The 20702-nt window shown below is 33.5% G+C and overlaps 1 protein-coding gene across 1 annotated transcript in view; it reads right to left on the reverse strand.

The window, feature by feature from the left end:
* Positions 1-20702, reverse strand: part of LOC114326574 (discoidin domain-containing receptor 2-like) — a 675178-nt gene that overhangs the window by 147543 nt on the left and 506933 nt on the right. The window contains exon 8 of the mRNA XM_050661786.1: positions 6364-6516. Coding sequence (XP_050517743.1) covers positions 6364-6516 — 153 coding nt within the window. The remainder of the gene's footprint in view (positions 1-6363; positions 6517-20702) is intronic.

The raw sequence follows: 20702 nt of genomic DNA on the forward strand, positions 1-20702 counted from the left end.
TAGTTTTACAGTATCCACTTGCAAGCCAGCGTAGCTGGGCGGCTCTTATTTAGAGTTTTCAACTTTCGCGTATTTTGTATAGTTAGTGTGTCTAGCTTATAGTTTAAAAGCTACACGTTTCGCAAACGCTTATTGTTATTCAAGTTTATTGATACTAAACGAAACATCCTTGGTTCATGTGAAAACTAGTGCCATTTAAACTGTATCAGTGTTCTCGTGTGGTGTGTGGCCAGTGGCGGCTCGTACCACTTTAAGAAGGTAGTGCCAGAACTCGGACAGCCGCCAAAATTTTTAGTGACGGATTCACGATATTGTCACAAAAAGGTATACTGACAACAAAAACTAAAAAAAATATGCGCGGATACTTTTATCTTATGTATCTTAAGTTTATTGATCTGATGTGCCAAGCAATTGTCCAACATTGATCAAAACAGTTCCGTAAATTAATTAATAATACAAACCTCTTAACCTACCACCAGCATTTACTGCTGATAGTGCTTGAAAATTGATATTACGATTTAGTCTCTATTTACCAATTTATAAAAATAATACTATTTCATTATTCACACACATGCACAAATTTTTGTAATGTCACTTTTAAAGTTTATGATATATGAAGTTCATTCTTCTATTTTTTGGTTGCAAAGTTTTCAATGACTTTATAATTAAAATTATTAATACAATGTACAAAATGCTTTTCTGCAGATAGCATACCTAAAGCACTATGTTTTAACATCGAAAAACAGCGTTCTGCTTCAGATGTTGATATAGGAATGGTAACTAAAATACTTAAAAATTTAATAGTTTCTTCAAATGTGCTTTTTAAACCTTCCCTCTACAATAAAACCGATAACGAAACAGGCCCAGAGGTAGTACTTAATTCGTCTCGCTAATACAGTACCTACTTCTAATTCAGTTTTAAACCGAGTTTTGCTTAAAAATTAAAATTGTCTCCATGTTTCATTAAGAAATTATTCGGAGAACTGATGCTTATAAGCAGAAAACTTCTCCGACATAAATAAATTAGAAGCAACTAAATGTCCGGGGCCTTTGAAATATCTGGTACTTTGAATAATATGAACCTTTAAGTCGTTGTCTAATTAGGCGCTAAAATTGACCAGCTCGTTAAATATGCCTCTATTTTCTGAATTTTCTTTTTCGTCGTGACCTCTTAAAGCTAACTCAAAAGCTCCACAACACCTTATAACATTTGTAGTTTTTTTTTTCTAGCGAAAAACCACCAAAAAAATTTTTTAAGATACTAATCTGCATTGTCAATTAATAAATTAAACTTAAGAAATACTCAAAATATTATCAAAATACCCACGATCATGATGCACTAAAAGTTTAATTATAAATACAAAAACTTTTTAACAGAAAATATACATAATAAAAGCGACAAACCAGCACGTAAAGAAACTCAAAATAAATAGACCTGGCATCATACCCTCGTGCCTGGCACAGAGATTCTAATTTTAAGGTATAGTCCAATAAGGTATAGTCCAATATAGCTCTTTCTCTGTCACTTACATATTATATGCTCGTAAAATATTTCTCTCTTTAGTCGTGCCAGTACTGACTTCGGCACGAAGGAGATTCTCCTGTCGAATAATCTCCGCTGTGGCAGGGATTGTATTACGTCCATAGTTACCATATTTTATATAATTTATGAAGATCAAAAGAAATACACACAAAAAATTAACAGGAATTAAAAAGTTTTGAAGATAAAAAATATGTTTCTGCATAGTTAGCAAGGTAGTGCCATGGCTCTATGGCACTACCTCACGGGCCGCCACTGTGTGTGGCTGATTAGTGTAAATTAGACATTAAATCGGCGGTTTAAATATAAGAGCTTTACGCTAAAATTTTGACCAGATCTTAATTTAGTTATAGTAACAAAGTTAGTCATTAAATTATATATTTGTTAATGCTTGTGTTCTTTATTTCCCACGGCAGTGGGTGGTCCTTCTTCGAGTTATAATTGTAGTAGGATCGCCATCCTAATTTGTTGTTCATCTTCCTACGTACATTTTTGTTGAACAAATCTTCCATTAATTTATACCACTATCTATGTATTGTCTAAACAATTTTATATTAAAACTATACTTCCAAATGTTTTTAAATATCAATTCAAACACTATTTTCGAATTAATATTTTAGTATACACTTAATGGATCGTACTAACTGCAATAAAGGAGTTAAGCACACGTTTAATGTACCAACAGTTGGTCCTCAACAACCCGTCCCGAGACCACAATCCACTGCGTTAGTACAAAAAGAGACAAACTAAAAAAGGCCATTGTGTCGCATGCTGAGATTTTCATTGTAAGTGTTATGAAGCAATATGAAACATAAAGGCGGCAAACTACGTTTTCAGATTGCTTTCTCCATTTTTTTTATTTTGTTTATTCTTTCTCCGTCGTGCTCAGATGAACACGAAAACAATTTGTACCGGCGAGCGACCAAAAAATTAGAGATCAATAAGAAACGAAATTTGGGACCCGCTCGTTAATACAAGATGGCTCTTTATGATCGGAAAAAGATATGGAAAGCAACGCTCACACAGGACGGTTTTTTTGCCGTACGAAAAATTTTCGCTTGTAAAATATCACTTGCGTGGTTACTGTAGTTATATCACTAAGGGCCTGTTGTTCGAACGCTAATCAAAAATGGAATCCACTGATCATTATCAAATATTTAATTACAATTATATTTGATTAAGCGTACTTCTGACAGATGTCACATTTTGAGGTTATGTTGACTGATTTATTTTATTATTTTGGTTTTAATTTAAAATAAACCATAATTAAACTCTTTCTGATGTTAATTTCTTGTTTTTACTTACAAATCAATAATAATAATAATAATAATAAGCAATTTTTAATAATTTAAGAGCTGCGGCTATATTTTAATTACTGCTTTACCTACAATCAATGAATGATTAGTGTTTTACATGTAATTTTGATGTCTCAATTTGATTCTCATCAAGAAAATTGATTACAATAAACTGATTGATTATAACCAACCTCTTGATTAGCGTTCGAACAACCGGCCCTAAGTGTTATGAAGCAATATGAAACATAAAGACGGCAAACTACGTTTTCAGATTGCTTTCTCCATTTTTTAATTTTGTTTATTCTTTCGCCGTCGCGCGTCGTGCTCAGATGAACAAGAAAACAATTTGTACCGGAGCGACCAAAAAATTATAGATCAATAAGAAATGAACTTTGGGAACCGCTCGTTAATAGTACATGTATCTCTATGATTGGAAAAAAGGCTATAAAGCCTCGGTCACACTAGACGGTTTTTTTGCCGTACGAAAATTTTTCATAATATCTAGATTTTTTAAAATATCACTTGCTTGGTTATTGTAGTTATATCACTAAGTGTTATGAAGAAATATGAAACATAAAGACGGCAAACTACGTATTCAGATTGCTTTCTCCATTTTTGAAGTTATACTTCTTTAGGCGCGAATGAGAGTAAAATTTCATAATCTGCGCGCATGCGCACACAGCCAGTATGTCGTTTAGTTGCTAAAATTTTTCTAGTTATGTATAAATATGTCAGTGCAAGAAAAGGTGTGAAAAGAATATATCACTTTTTTAGTAAATATATTTATTAAATTTTTTGTGTCTTTGGATTTGTCTTCCTCAGGAGTAAGATGAGTATATTCCAAGTGGGTATCTTCCAAGGTGGCTAGCAGGTCTATTTAATAGAATTATGGAAGTCGGACAAATGCCAGACGAATGGAGAAGCAGTATACTGGTACCTGTTTACAAAAACAAGGGAGATATACAACAATGTACAAACTACAGGGCTATAAAACTGCTTAGCCACACCATGAAAATATGGGAAAGAGTAATTGACAGACGGATACGTGAAGAGACCGAAATATCCGAGAATCAATTTGGCTTTATGCAGGGTAGATCAACAACAGATGCAATTTTCATTATAAGGCAATTGATGGAAAAATACAGGAGTAAAGAAACAAACGCTCATATGGTATTCATTGATCTTGAGAAAGCATATGATAGAGTTCCTCGAGAGATTCTGTGGTGGGCACTCAATAAGAAAGGAGTCCCTGGTGAATATGTAAAGATTGTGAGGGATATGTATGAGGGAGTAACGACTAGTGTTAGGACAGGTGTGGGAGAGACTGATAAATTTCATGTGAAAGTAGGATTGCACCAAGGTTCTGTGCTTAGTCCGTATTTATTCTCATTAGTTGTGGACCAGATAACAACGAAACTACAGGGTAACATTCCATGGTGCTTAATGTATGCTGATGATGTCGTGTTAGTAGGAAATAGTGAAAGAGACTTAGAACAAAAACTGGAACAGTGGAGACAAGCTCTGGAGGAAAAAGGTTTAAAACTTAGTAGGACAAAAACAGAGTATTTGGAATGTTCATTTAAAGATGGAGCTACTACAAATAAAATGGTATCTTTGGATGGTGAAATGATTGTGAAAAGCAATAGTTTTAAGTACCTAGGATCGGTATTACAGAGTAATGGAGAAATAGATGGAGATGCATGCAGTAGAATTAGGGCTGGATGGATGAAGTGGAAAGAAGCGAGTGGTGTGTTGTGTGACAGAAAAATTCCAATGAAGCTGAAGGGAAAATTCTATAAAACAGCCATAAGACCGGCTATGATGTACGGAACTGAATGTTGGGCAGTGAAAAAGAAAGAGGAACAACGAATGCATGTGGCGGAAATGAGAATGCTTAGATGGATGAGTGGAGTGACAAAGAAGGATAAAATTAGAAATGAGTATATTAGGGGAAGTCTAGGTGTGGCACCAATTGATGCCAAAATGAGAGAGCATAGGTTAAGATGGTTTGGTCATGTTCAACGTCGAGACGTTAATCACCCAATACGAAGAATAGCTGAAGTGCAGATTCCTGGAAGGAGTAGGAGAGGAAGACCAAAGAAGACCTGGGGGGAGGCGATAAGGCAGGACATGTTGGTAAAGGGGATTAACATTGATATGACCCAAGACAGAATTGTGTGGAGAAATGCAATTAGGGAAGCCGACCCCGCATAGGGATAAGGCAAAGAGAATGATGATGAGGAGTAAGATGAGTATTATTAAAACAGTTTATTGTATATTTATTCACCTTGTCTGTTTGTTACCGTGAATTGTCATTAGGTACGTCCGAACCGATACAGTCCTCGTAGCTTATTTGGTATAGCATTTAGTCGAGGTATTGAAGGATTTGAAGTGTCGATTTTTAAAATGTTTTGTATAAATGTACCTATTTACGAATGTTTCTTCTAAAATTTAGGAATATATTAATTTTATAATACATTTAAGTATGTAGTAATTTTCTTTACAATTTTTACTTACCTATTTGTTTTTGTTTATACCTAATATTGCCCGTGTCTAGCAAGTGTCTGAGGCTAGCGGTATGTGTATTTAGTTACGGACGTGTTAGTACTTGGATCGATTCCCCATAAGGAAAAATTTTTTGGTTATTATTAATGGTTATTGACATCTTAGACTATTATGATATGGACTTAAAAATGATTAAAAATAATTAAAATACTTAATCGGGATGTTGCCCAACTATTTACCGAGTTGCAAATTTATAATAATTGCCTATTTTAAAATGCACTTTTGAAATGCATTTTTCTTATGCACAAATTAATGCAATTTCAGATTTCTTATTCATTACATTAGTTCACAAAATTTCCTGACATTCTCACGAATCCAACGCACCAAACTGCATTAAAATCCGTCTTACTGCGCCAAAAATCGACAGTAAGGCCTTTTTTGTGCTTCAATGCCTCGACTAATTCGGCCAGAGATCGAGAGGTCTTGAGTTCGAATCCAGTGCAATCCTATACTTTTTTATTTTTTTGAAAGCGGTAAGCAGAAAATTAGTTTGGTGTTTAAAAAAAATTAAAACAAACTGTTTAAAATATATTTATTTTTAAGGAATCATATAATAGAAGTATAACTTCTTACGTGCGTACAAAGTGCACACACATTCTTTTTTTTATTTTGTTTATTCTTTCTCCGTCATGCTCAGATGAACAAGAAAACAATTTGTACCTACCAGCGACCAAAAAATTAGAGATAAATAAGAAATGAATTTTAAGAACCGCTCGTTAATGTATCTCATGTATCTCTATGATCGGAAAAAAGGCTGTAAAGCATCGCTCACACGGGACGGTTTTTTGCCGTACGAAAATTTTTCACAAAATCTAGATTTTTTAAAACATCATTTGCTTGTTTATTGCAGTTACATCACTTTTATAGACATACTATTTTTAATACATTTATTCTTTAATCTTTCTAGAAAAGGAAGTAAGGAAGAAAAAACTGCAAGATGATGTATGGATGGACAAAACTTACCATTCCAAAGTCTCCCTCCCCAAGTTTTTCCAGTAGTCTTAATCTATGTCTTGGAAAGTCTAACAAATGGGCGACCCCTTCCAATGGTGGTCCTTCGGGCAATTTGATAGGAGTAAATCGGCCTGGTGTGAAGTGTTGCTCTCGTCTTTCTCCCTGTAACAAAGACAAATAATTAGAAACATATACAAAAGAAATTTTCTTCTATTTGCTAATATTTCTTTTATGTTAAGAGACTTGAAAGAGACCTAAAAAGGGCAACCGGGATGATCCAGCAAACTATTTCCCTACTTATAGACCAAGAGGTAGCGCTGAAAAATCTCTTTGAATTTACTAAAGATAGATTTTTCACAGTTGATTACTGTGAGTGTGTAGAGAAACATACTGCGGTCGGTCAAGCGAAACGTAGAACAGGGCTTACTGAGAGGGTATCAAAGTTGCTTTCCTACGAAGGTAATTATTTCCAATTACTAAGGCTGAAAATCAGTACACACATTCTAAATTAAATATAAATAAAAGTTATTATAGTCGGTCAGCTGTATGACAGGACAGAGCCGGTCGGTCGGCCGCAATAATCGATTGGATTCCCGCAATAGACCATCATGGATTTACTTGAAATTTTCACAGAAGGTAGGGAATAGTCCAAGGATCATTTTCTATATCATTCCACTATCATTCGCTTAAACCTTGGGGGTGGTTGCCACCCCATCTCGTGAGTGGGAATTTTTTATTACGTTTTAACCATGAAATTCGATGGAAAAAGTGATTCTAAAAAAAATGTTTTTACATTTTCTTCGTAAAACTAATATTTTGAACCCTTTTTAATATTTTTCGAGTTATTCGCGCTTGAAAATAACAGTTTTTCGACCAAAACATCGACTTTTTTAGAGGGTTTTTTGAGAATACCTCGAAAAATATTGTGTATATTTTTGGCGATAAAAAGTTTCTTCAAAAATGATTTTGTAGGATTTTTAAAGAGCTATAAGAATGTGTAAATTAAATTCCGTAAGATCCCTTAGTTTTTAATTGGGGCGGGTTTAAAGGGCTCGAATAAAGGGGTGTTTGCTGGTAAATAGAGGTTTAAAATAGCTATATCTGTCATATATAATTTTACTTATTAAAAAAGCTACAATTTAGTAGTTTATAATTTTTTTTTCGTATTTTTAGTATTTTCGGAGATATCTTGAAGTAAAAGGTGAAAAATACCAAATTGCAAAAATAAATTTTTCTTTAAACTCCAATTTTTCCAAAATGCCTTTTAAATAGGTCAAACTCCTTGAGTGTATTGATAATATAAATATAAAAGGAACTACAGAAAGGCGAAGACCAATTTTGAATTAGGAAGGTAGTTAGGGGGTTGTTTTCACTGATTTTTGGTAGAGAAAAGCAGGTACCGACATGTTTTCCTCGAAAAAATGCAAATTCTTCCCATTATTTGGCTTTGAATATTTCAAATTATGCATTTGACGAAAAAAGCTAATCTTTAACATGTCGTATCTCGGTTTGTATTGGTCTTAAAGATAGAATTGGAAAAGAATTTGGTTTGTGTTACTAAAAGATACAATTTTGATATCTACCGTTTTTTTTGATTAAATGCATATTTTTCGAGGTATTCTCAAAAAACCTTCTAAAAAAGTTGATTGTTTCGTCGAAAAACTGTTATTTTCAAGCGCGAATAACTCAAAAAATATTAGTTTTAAGAAGAAAATGTAAAAAACATTTTTTTCTTAGAATCACTATTTCCATCGAATTACATGGTTAAAATGTAATAAAAAATTCCCACCCCCGAGATGGGGTGGCAACCACCACCAAGGTTTTAGCGTATGATAGCGGCATGATATATAAAATGATCCTTGGACTATTCTTTACCTTCTGTGAAAATTTCAAGTTAATCCATGCTGGACGAAAAAATTGCGAGCCAAAATGCTTCATTTCCTCAATCGACTATTGGGGCCGACCGACCGGCTCTGTCCCGTCATACAGCTGGCCGAGTCTTCTTCTTCTTCTTCTTATGCAATCCACTAATGGATGTTCGCGATCACGTTTGACCATTTTTCTCTATCCCTTGCAGTTTGTATTAGGTCTCCTATGTTTTTTAGTCCTGTCCATTGTTTGACATTACGGAGCCATGACATTTTCTTCCTGCCCACTCCCCTTCTTCCTTCGATCTTTCCTTCAATTAAGGTTTGCAGAAACTGATATCTTTCATTTCTAATTATGTGTCCCAGGTATGCCGTTTTTCTCTGTTTAATTGTGCACATCAGTTGTCGTTCTGTACCAATTCTTCTCAGGATTTCTTCATTTGTTATTCATGCGGTGTTATTCTTGCGGGAACTTTAAGGATTCGTCGATAGATCCACATCTCAAATGCCTCTAGCTTATTCATTGTGTTTATTTTTAAAGTCCATCCTTCCATGCCATTTAGGAGCACCGACCATATATAGCATTTTGTGAATCTTAATCTTAGGTTTAGGTCAAAGTCAGAGTTCGTAAAGACGTTTCTGAATTTCATGAATGCACTTCTGGCTCTTTCTATCCGACAATTAATTTCCATATCCGACATCCAGTCTTCACATAGCCAGGTTCCCAGGTACTTAAACTTTCTTACGCGCTCTACATCTTGGTTGTTATATGCTAGTCTTGCATTTTGATGTTGACATAATTGACGGCTAATTATAAGGAACTTCGTCTTTTTTATGTTGATGCTAAGTCCCATGTTCTCGCTATGCTCTCCAATTTTATTAAGAAGGTTTTGGAGGTCTTCTATATTGTCTGCTATTAAGACCGAATCATCCGTATATCGTATATTATTGGCCGAGTCTAATAACTTTTATTTATATTTAATTTAGAATGTGTTTACTGATTTTCAACCTAAGTAAATGGAAATAATTACCTTCGTAGGAAAGCAACTTTGATACCCTCTCAGTAACCCCTGTTCTACGTTTCGCTTGACCGACCGCAGTATGTTTCTCTACACACTCACAGTAATCAACTGTGAAAAATCTAGCTTTAGTAAATTCAAAGAGATTTTTCAGCGCTGCCTCTTGGTCTATAAATGGATCAAGGGATAGAAGTGGATACATTGATACTGTATTCACCCTCACTTCTATACAACTGCAACTACGACTGAAAAAACGCAAAGTATACGCGGAATTTACAGATTATAAACGGGCCTACAACTCCATTATCTACGTTGGGGAGCGTTCAAGTATTACGTAACGCGATTTTTGAAGATTTTTGACCCCTCCTCCTCCCCTACGTAACGCACTGTAATGGGCGTTTAACTATTACGTAACGAAATTTTTGAAGATTTTTGAGCCCCCCCCCCCAACCTGCGTTACGTAATACTTGAACGGTCCATATGGACTTGTAATACTTGTACGGAATGGTACACATTAACAAAAAATGTTTAAAGTTTTCAATGAACTGGAACAATAGCGGTGTTCCTTAGACATTTTTAATGTGAGTGCTTTGTTGACTTCAAATTGCCCATATTTAATGTTGTGGATTAGCAGTTTCAGATTATTGTTTTAATTTACACTTCGCAACCTTTTTCAAAATAAATATATTTATCGCCAACTGTCACTAAAGTCATTTATTATCATTATTGTACTCTTTGCGACAGTAAAGTAACACTTTATTGTACTGAAAGAAGAATTTTACTTTACCTGCCCCGATTAATCGGGATTGAATGTAAGTGGTCGATGGCAGTAATCGATTATTTATTTGAGTAACTTACAATTTATTTACTTTAGTTATTTCAAAATATTGTACACAATTTGCGATATTATCAATTAAATGTATGTCAAAAAGTGAAATTATGTAGTATTTTGCAATTATATTCATATAAAATAAATTAAAACTTTACCGATTTAGTAATTACTATTCAATATTGATAACTATCGATTAAAAACCGAAAGCAGCCATCTTGCAAAAGTTATCTGTCATCACTGTCATGAAAATATTATAACGTTTAAAATTTAAAAAGTTCTTTAACTGTAAATTGTAAGTAAATGTTAAAACCAATATCAAATTGCTGGCGATAAAATTTTGTATGCACCACGTCAGTAAAGACTTTTTATCGAACTCGTCTGTTATTCGCCTCGCTCGCTGTGCTCGCTCTGAGCTCATAATATTAGACTCGTTCGATAAAGAGTAACTTTGCTGACTTGGTACCTAAATAACTATTTCAATTGGCAGTGATTTTCCATTAAAATTAGTTAATATGGTATTTTAACCTAGATCTTACAAGAGCAAAAGAAAAAAGTTAGCAACTTTTAGAGAAAGATCATTGATATGTTACAAACAAAAACCACTAAAACCGAAATATCTGCCTGGCCCTTAATATATCTGGAAACAAGTTTTTCCTAACGCCACAAATAAATATCTTTTTATATTCACGTAACCAAAAATATAAGTCTTTTATATAGACACGAAAACTTCTAACATGCCTTCACATATATCAAACGAAAATTCCCCAGCTCGACGTTGCCAGTGGCGGATCTAGGCATTTGCCTTGGGAGGGTAACTTCCATTGAAACACCAACCACAAAACATAAAAACGATACACCCAAACTACATACATACATAATGACTGTACACCCCGATGTGGGGCTAAGTCGTGAAAACTTTCTAGATCCTATTTCTTGAGAGGACCAGTCCCTTTTGCTTATGTTATCTTCTTAACGTTTACTCTCCATTTTTTCCTGTCTCTAATTTTTAGCTGCCATTTTCTTTTTCTGACTCCTGCGTTTTTAAGTCTTCTTCAACTTCTTGCAGTCACGTTGATCTTAGTCTTCCTCTTTTTTTCTTTCTCCTGGATTCCATTCTATCATAGCGTATGTCACTGCTTCACCTCCTACCCGCCAGATGTGACCTAACCATCTAACTCTGCATTGCTTTATTTTGGTCACTATATCTTCCTTCAGTATTTTCCTAATCTATGCATTTGTCCGGTTCCTATATTCACGTTACTCTGCTCTGATTGGTCCCACTATGGTTCTCATGATCCTTCTCCCCACTATTCTTAAGTTTTCTTCATCTTTTTTAGTCATCGTCATTGTTTCTGCTGCGGGAAATAATATTGGTCTAATTATTGTGTTATATTATATTCTCATCTTGGTTTTCTAGTCAGTATTTTGATTTTAAGTAATGTTTTATTTGCAAAATAAGCTTTATTCGCTGCCAATATTTTTTCTTTTATTTCCGGCATTCTTTCACCGGTTTTGCTTATTGTAACTCCCAGGTATTTGAAATGTTCTACATCTCTAAACTCTGAATTCCCTATTTTGTGTTTTCCTTTTATTGGTGTTTTCCCTAGCCTTCATATTTTGGTCTTTTCTTGGTTTAATCTGAGTCCCATTGTCTCCCCTTTCTCTTTTATTTCTTCTAGCATTTATTTTATTATTTTATATTCTTTGTAATAATATCAATATCGTCTGCGTATGCGATTATCTGTTCACCTCTTGTTTTTAGGTTCCCTTTGTTTATATTTGATACTATTCTAAAGCTAGATTAAACAGTGTTGTGGAATTTTTTCACTCCCTTATCTGTAATCAGTTCATTTGTTTCCCCTCTTTGCGTCTTTATGCTAATTTTGGTAGTTCTTATTATAATAATGATTGATTTTCTGAGTTTATGTGGGGTTTTTCATTCTCCTGGGGATCATTAATAAAATAATTTTCATTAATTTTTCATTAATTTTTCATTAATTGTTTTCACTTAATCGAATCAAATGCCTGTTTGAAGTCGATGAATAGCATTTCTAATTCTAGTTTGTATTAATTTGCTCTTTTTACATTATTTGTTTTATTGTGTGTATTGCATCTATTGTTGATCTTACTTATGTGAATCCAAATTGGTACTGTGGACAGACTACATAGAAGACAATGTTCCCTTAATTTTTCCTAAATAGCGGTATTATTGGGTTGAATTTGTCTGCCTGGGGTTTAAGTTTCATCTCAGAAAATATAATTTTATGTTTCAAGTATTTTCTTCTTTAATTTTGGACCTTGTTACGGGGAAAATACCCCTATTTTCCTTCCTTGTAGATCCGCCACTGCGTTGAACCGTTTCCACTGTCCTGACCTAAATTCGACGCTTTAAAGACGCGTCGTTCTTGTCTGTGGAAAGTAAATATTGTCGATTTTCGTGAATATTCTCAGTTCTCTTGACGTTTTGAAATATGAAAGATTAGCTCCAGTTTTCTCACAAATGTAGGTTATATCGTTTAACTGCGACGTTACACGGAACGTTATGGAGAAGAGGTGATTTTGTTGCTTCCATATTTCTTTGCTCTATATAACATACATATATATGTAACAAAATATGAAACGAGAAGCCGAAAACAGAAAGACGAAGCACGACCTGCTTGCGTTTATATTTATCCTTTTTTATTAATTGTTGTGCAGCTATTGTAATTGGTATAAGTATTTGATTAAAAATTAAATTTAACATCCAAATGGATTACAGTAGTTGTTCAAAACAAACGTTTTCGGACTTATCACTCCATCTTCAGTGGAATTTGAAGTACTTTGGCTAATAACCGCAGAACCAAACAGTGATTTGTTTTAAATTGAAGACTACATTGTAGGCTCCCAAACTTGTCAACACTAGATCTATATCAGAGAAGACTGCAAAAAGTACTGAATGAAAACTACATTACACCGGATGAAGACATAGAAGAAAGTTGGAGGAACATCAGAGATATCAAAATGGCAGCAACGGAAGCACTTGGAGAACGTAAGATAAGTAAACATATACGAAAGAAAAGGGGAACTCCATGGTTCTGTGAAGAAATAAAAATAAAATGCCAAGAAAAAAAGAAAATCTACCTTGAATACAAGTCCAAAAGAACGAGACAAACATATGAAGAATATAAAAGAGTACGAAATGAATTAAACTCAATAGTAAGAAGGAAGAAAACAGAACATTGGGAAGCATTTTCAAAAGAGATGGAGCACGACTTTTATGGGATGCAAAAAGAAATGTGGAAAATGATAAGAGGTCAAAGAGCAAAGATGAAGGAATTGATAGAAGTAAAACATATTGATACAAATACTTGGACAACTTACCTAAAAAACCCCTATCAAGCAGCTAATCACAAAGAACTGGAAACATCAGCATTAGAATCGAATGAGAAAACAGAAATTAAAAAGGAAGATATAAAGAACGCTTTAAAAAATATGAAAAATCGAAAAGCTCCTGAGAAAGATAGAATAGCTAATGAACTTTTAAAATACGGAGGAGATAGACTTCACAAAGAACTGAATATCTTTATAAGTAAACTAATAAATACAGGAAGAATTCCAGAAGAATGGAGAACCACTCAAATGATAGCGTTATTTAAGAAAGGTGATAGTGCAGACCCCAGTAACTATAGAGGGATAAATTTACTGAGCACTATACTGAAACTCACAATAAAAATACTTATGGAGAAAATAATGGCGTGCATAAATATATCGGATGAACAACAAGGATTTAGCAGTGGAAGATCATGTAACGATACAGTTTTTGTGATAAGGCAAATAGCGGAGAAATCATTAGAATATAACAAACCAGCCTTTTCCTGTTGCATAGACTTAGAGAAAGCGTTTGATAGAATCCAGTTAAAAGATGTGATACACCTACTATATGACAAAAATTTACCACTGGATATCATAAAACTGATAGAAAACATATATGTAAAAATAAAATAGAAATGAAAGTCAATGGAATAATAACAGAACCCATAGAAACAAACACAGGAATCAGGCAAGGAGATTCACTAAGCCCTCTACTGTTTAACATAATCTTGGATGCAATAATAAAACAAGTGAAGAAAAAAGAGGGTACAAAATTAGCAATAGAGAGATAAAAATACTCTGTTACGATGATGACACCATGTTAGTAGCAGAGTGCGAAGACGACCTACAAAGATTATTGCACGAGTTCAACATTAATGCAAAAGAAATGAATATGAAAATATCAGCCCAAAAAACAAAAAGCTTAGTAATTGCCAAAGAACCAATAAGATGCAAATTGGAGTTAGACAATCAAATTATACAACAAGTAATGACTTGTTGTATAATCGAAGAAGAAGAATTAAATAAACAATATCGAAGAAGAGGTAAAAGACCAAATAATTAAAGCCAGTAGAACGGCCGGATGCCTAAACGACACAATTTGGAAAAACAAACACCTAAGATTGGAAACAAAGACCCGAATATATGTCAGTTATTAGGCCAGTTATGACTTACACGGCTGAAACAAGACCATATACAAGCAAAACACGAAGACATCTGGAAATCAATGATATTAAGATCTTAAGAAGGCTTGCTGGAAAAGGACTACAGGATAGGGTAAGAAGTGAGGAAATCAGACGCATATGTGGGGTAGATAATATAAATACCTGGGTAAAGAACAGAAAACAAGAGTGGAATGAGCACATAAACAGGATGCCTGAATCAAGGATAGTAAGAATAGCCAGGGACAAGTCACCGTTACGCAGGAGAAGTATAGGACGCCCAAGGAAAAGATGGAATGACAACTTAGGTTCAGAATGAAAGGCACCGTTGAAGAAAAACAGGCACTACTGCCTATATAAAAGAAGAAGAAGAAGAAGAAGACTACATACTTAACAGTATTAAATTAAACGACATAAATCGATGAAAATGGATATAACTATCCGGGGACAGTATGTGTCCCTACTCAAAATAGTAATTACATCTGTCTTGGACTGCAATAGCCGGCCAACTGAGTTAGTTGTTGAGTTGCTAGAGTTGCCGAGGAACCGATAATTGTTTTTTGGAGTAAACTGATTACCTTTAAATTGTCTTTTAATATTATACTTATTTCGATGTGTCCCTTTATTTCGACTGCTTTTAAATGACTACTAGATGCATCCATTATTTTGCATTTTCAAAACAATAAATTTCGATAAATTTTAATAATACAAAAAACGTGCTCGCTTTATAAGTTTTAGAACTCAACTGTCGAGTTGAAGCTGCACAGGTTAGGCGTCGCCCGCGTTCTTTTATACAAACGAGTTGTAGCTTAGGCAGGTACCGTTATAAATACAGTTGTAACTTCGTTTCTATTTCGAATACCTTAATAAAATTTTAGACACTATTTCTATGATGCCAAGGTTTATTTTTACGTAAAAAAAAACGATTTTTTTTATATAGAAAGTAAAAGTCCACTTAACTTCCAAGCCCATGTACTATATGGCTTCTTTACCATCGCACATATTGACTAAGAAGGTATCGGAAAAGGGAGGACGTGGGCATCAGCAGGCGTCTTGACGCATACCGTTAAAACACGGAACTGATTGAATGTACACAACAGCTGCGAATCGCATATTTGACCACCGCCGCGACGCCGTGTGCTGACGTCATTGGCTTAGATTTGGGGTTCGGAGCGTTTGAGCCCTTATCCCTTTGTTTATTGTTAGCCTTATTAATGTTGAATCTCTTACACGCTGAGAGCTGACAACGAATAGTCAGGATTTGGATTTTCCGTCAATTTTTCACATTGGTACATAGTTTAATTTGTATACCATATTTCTTGCAGTTTTCCGACGCTTCAAATGATTCTATTACTATATTACAGCTATATACGTTCATAATAATTGTATACGCTCTATTAGTCCAATCGAGATTTGTACAAAAGTAAGCAGAAGCATATAGGAAAACTAATCAAAATATTACAGAAGAAAATTAATAACAAAAACAAGCTGAAAATGCGAGCATTATCATAACGACAACTTTGTTTATTTACGTATTTTAATTCATAATATGGAAAATTTGCTATTATGAAAAGTTCTTCAGAATTAAAAATTATGTTTTAATGTGCAATTATATCTTTCTAATTTAAATGTTGTGAATTATAAAGGTACTTTACTCTTGATCGAAATTCATATTTTTTTATATACCTCGTATAAAATTAATAAAATAAAATTGCATCATAAGAATAACTTTTCTTCGTCAAATTAAAAATAAAAGAGTTATAAATGAAAATGTTGTTGGTATCCATAATTTGAGAAAAATCTTCAAATATTGTTTTCCATTAGAAAGATGATCTCGTTGAACAAGTGACAAAGTTTAAGTACCTAGGATGTTGGATACATGAAACCTTAGACCAAGAACAAGAGATTAAATGTAGAATAGAACAGGCAAGAAACCCTTCTTAAAGATGCTACAGTTACTAACTACCCGCAATCTTGATCTGTCCCTACGATACCGCATGATAAAGTGTTATGTATATAGTATACCGTTGCACGGCGTAGAAGCTTGGACGTTAACAGTCAGCTCGTTACGACGTTTAGAGCGCTTTGAGATGTGGGTATTTCGTCGTATGCTGATAATTCCATAGACCGACCGCGTTAGAAATGAAGAAGTTTTAAGGCGTATGAGTAGAGAACGTGAACTCACAGAAATTGTCAAGAGACGTAAAACATCTTATCTTGGACACATATTTAGACACGACAGGTATAACTTCCTTCAACTTATTATGGAAGGGAAAATAGAAGGAAGACGCGGTCCGGGTAGACGACAAATAACCTGGCTGCGCAACATCAAAGAATGGACAGGATTAGACTTTCAAAGTCTAATAAGAAAAGCCCAAAATAGAGAAGACTTTGCAGAAGTCATCGCCAACCTTCGCTAAGAAGACGGCACCCAAAGAAGAAGAAGAAAGATGTAATTGCACATATAAGACCATAATTTTTTATTCCAAACCACATTTCATATATTCGGTTCGCTAAACTCAGACACAACTGGCTAGTGATTTTAGTCAGTAATTTTGCCAATTCGACAAAAAAATAATTACTACTTTACTTACTTAATCAGTAGACCCATTAGTACCTTTCGGTGTAGGGCCATTTATAATACAATTCATTAAATTACAATTCAATAAATTACAATATTTTACAATCTTCTGGATTGTCCTAGCTCTTAACGAACTTTCTCCATTCCTTCCTATTGGATGCCATCTGTGTTGCTTCCTGCCAAGTCTTACCCTTACTCTGCAGTATCTGCGAAATGTCACTGTTCCATTCTTTGATGGGCCTTCCTCTTCTATTCTTACCTATTGGTTTGGCTTCCCACACTCTTTTCACTTGTCTATCATTGTCCATCCGGGTTAGATGTCCGAACCATGCCAATTTTTTCTTCTTGATTGAGTCGAGTATCGGCTTGATTTTGAGTCTTTCTCTTATTTCTTCATTTCTGATTCTATCTGTTCTTTTTACTCCTATCGTTCTTCTGAGGTATTTCATCTCTGCTGCCTGTATTCTGCTCTGGTGTCTTTTGTTTAATATCCAATTTTCTGCTCCATATGTCACCGTAGGTCTATATATTGTTTTGTATATTGTCATCTTGGTCTTTGTTGATATTTCTTTGTTATTAAGGAATCCTCTATTTAGTGCTTGGAATAGTTTTCCTGTGTTTTCCATTCTGTTGTTAAGATCGTCCTCTATGTCTCCTTTGTTGTTGATTACTGTTCCTAAGTATTTGTATGAATTTGTCTGTATTAATTGATGTTGGTCTATCATTATTTCTATTTGATCTTCCGTCCCTTGTTTCCTTGATATTTTCATTATCTGAGTCTTCTCTTTGTTTACGTTTAAGTTGTATTTGCTTGCTTCTAGGTTCCATTTCTCTAAGTTGTATTTCAGTTTTTCTGCTGTTTCCGCAATTAATACTATGTCGTCTGCAAATATACACATCTCAGCGTTTATCATTTGCATTCTGTTCCAACCAATGCAGTATTTCTTGAAAGTTTTCTTACATTCTTTCACTATCTCATCTATTACATTTATGAATAGCACTGGGCTGAGACTTCCCCCTTGTCTAACTCCTTGAGTTGTTTCAAATGGTTCTGACTGTATATTTAACATTCTTACTGTATTTGTTGTTTTCATGTATATACTCTTTGTTGTTTCTATCAGTTCTTCGCTTACTTCCTTCTTCTTTAGGCTTTCCCATATATCTTTTCTTTTGACTGAGTCTAAAATAATTACTAAATAGTTAATAATTACTAAATAATTAGTAATTTTGCCAATTTCGGCAAAATTGGCAAAAAAAAAAACAAAAAAATTACCTACCAAAAACACTAGCCAGTTATGTCTGAGTTTAGCGAACCAACTTTAATAATAATTTTCATTTCATAACAAATGGAACAGCCCATTTATCATTAGGTAATCCCATTAAAGGGGAGGCCGTATACTCGTATAAACCTTTTTTAAGTTAATAAATTATTGGTTTTAAAATATACTCAAATTGTATTTTTGAACATCTTATTTATTTTATATAATAATTAAATTCACTATCAAATGTCATTGATATTTTATTAATACTTAATTTAAAATTTAGTTTGACATTCACGAAATGTCAATCTCAAATGTAAATAACCTATGCTTTGCTTAACAAATTCAGATTAGAAAACTAGCCTACTTACTATAAGCGATTTCAGCTGACGTTTAGTGTGTCGGCGGAAAATAAAAGGATTTTGACGTCACATTTTAGACTTTGAGGTCGATTATCTCGAAGATGGTTAGAGATATCGAAATGCCGTTTTCAGATTTGGATTCAGAAGACAAAACTACATAAGAATCCATGAATAAATCTACTCTAAGTATTGCAGGAGCCGCGGCGCAATAACACACAGACTTTGACAGACTTTGCGAATTTATAAACGAAAAGTTTTCGTTGATAAAATAAATAGTTAACAGACATAATCAACACTTTGAAGAACTATTAACGGATATAAAATAGACGACATTAATGAAAAACAAAATAATATATTGGAAGATAACACAGATAATTCAATAAAAGAAGAAGAACCAGAAGAAGCATTAATAGCGTTGGCGTGTGGATGATCACATGGAGTGGATAGAATAACATCAGAAATTATAAGAAACATGTTTATTAGATACTATTATTTATAATATTATTTAATATTTAATAATATTTAATATTACTAAAAATAATGAATACAATATGGAAAAATGATGAAATCCCGGAAGATAGGAAACTTTCACTAACAATACCCATAAACAAAAAAGGAGATAGGAGAGAATGCAACAACTACCGAGGATTGACGTTGCTATGTCCAGGTATGAAACTCTTAGAAAAAATAATAAAAAACGATTAAGAAGAATGATAGAACACCAGTGGCGTGCTGGAACTTTTCAAGCGGCCCGGTGATTTTATAAAAAAGCGGCCTCTCATCCTTATTTTACATTCTATTATCAGGACTTTTTGTTTCGTTATTTAAAAAAAAATATAAAAATATAAATTACTTTTAACTCCAACATGAAACTGAATTCATTGATTTTTTAAAATTTACTATGTCTTTTTATAATATTACCACGTGTATAACAACATTCCTTTCAGTAAGGCAGAAACTATAATTTCCTGAATAAATATATATGAATTCAATGTAATTAAGATATGTAAAAGTAAAGTAAAATTTTGAGAATTTTTCAATTATGAATTAAGTTGAATTTTAGTTATTTTAGAATTTTAAGTTAAATCAATTATTATACAAGAGAGTACAAATACATATTACAAGTACAGTACAAACACTTCACTTTAACGATATCTAAATTTTAATACAACGTACCTAATAATCTAAACATTCTTTTGCAATCATTTTATAAAATAAATAACTCTCGATCAATAATTTCCGCATTAAAGTAGATTTTGAGTAGATTCGTAGATTATTTCATTTTTTTAGCCATTAGCATAAATGATTCCAAGTGATCTTGTATTTCAATGTTGAAAAGCTTCTTTCACAAGATACTTGTATCACTGAAAGAGTTAATAAATGCTTACCTATATACTGTATTTAACCTATATACTATATTTATACTATTGGATAAGCACACTGATATAAGTTATACTCATGCAAAACAGCGTAGCAGCAAGCTACACAATCTTTACACTTTTTAGTACCACATGGAGGGGAAGTTTTCACGGTATCAACAACATTGTCATTTGTTACTTCATGTTCATTATCACTTAGATTAATAATATCATCCTTCATTATTTTCTGTAGACTGAGCATATTCATCATTAACTCAATCTTCTATAATTTCAGTATTTTGCAAAGTCCTATTTTTTAATTCAATCCATTTATCTCAGTAAAATCGATGAGTTTTTCTCTAATTGCAGTCGCAGATGTGGTAGGATAAAAGTTTCTTAATTTTTCAGTAACTGATTTAAATGTCGTTAAAGGCATGTGGTACGTGGTAATATTTTTTATTGTCAAAATTTTTAGAATACTTCCGATAATTTTGTAAAAAAAAACTTATTTGACTAGCCTCAAGAGGCCGCGGCCCCTCGGTGATTGCACCGTTTCAT

This window comes from Diabrotica virgifera, chromosome 9 (assembly GCF_917563875.1).
Source record: "Diabrotica virgifera virgifera chromosome 9, PGI_DIABVI_V3a".
Classification (NCBI taxonomy): Eukaryota; Metazoa; Arthropoda; class Insecta; order Coleoptera; family Chrysomelidae; genus Diabrotica; species Diabrotica virgifera.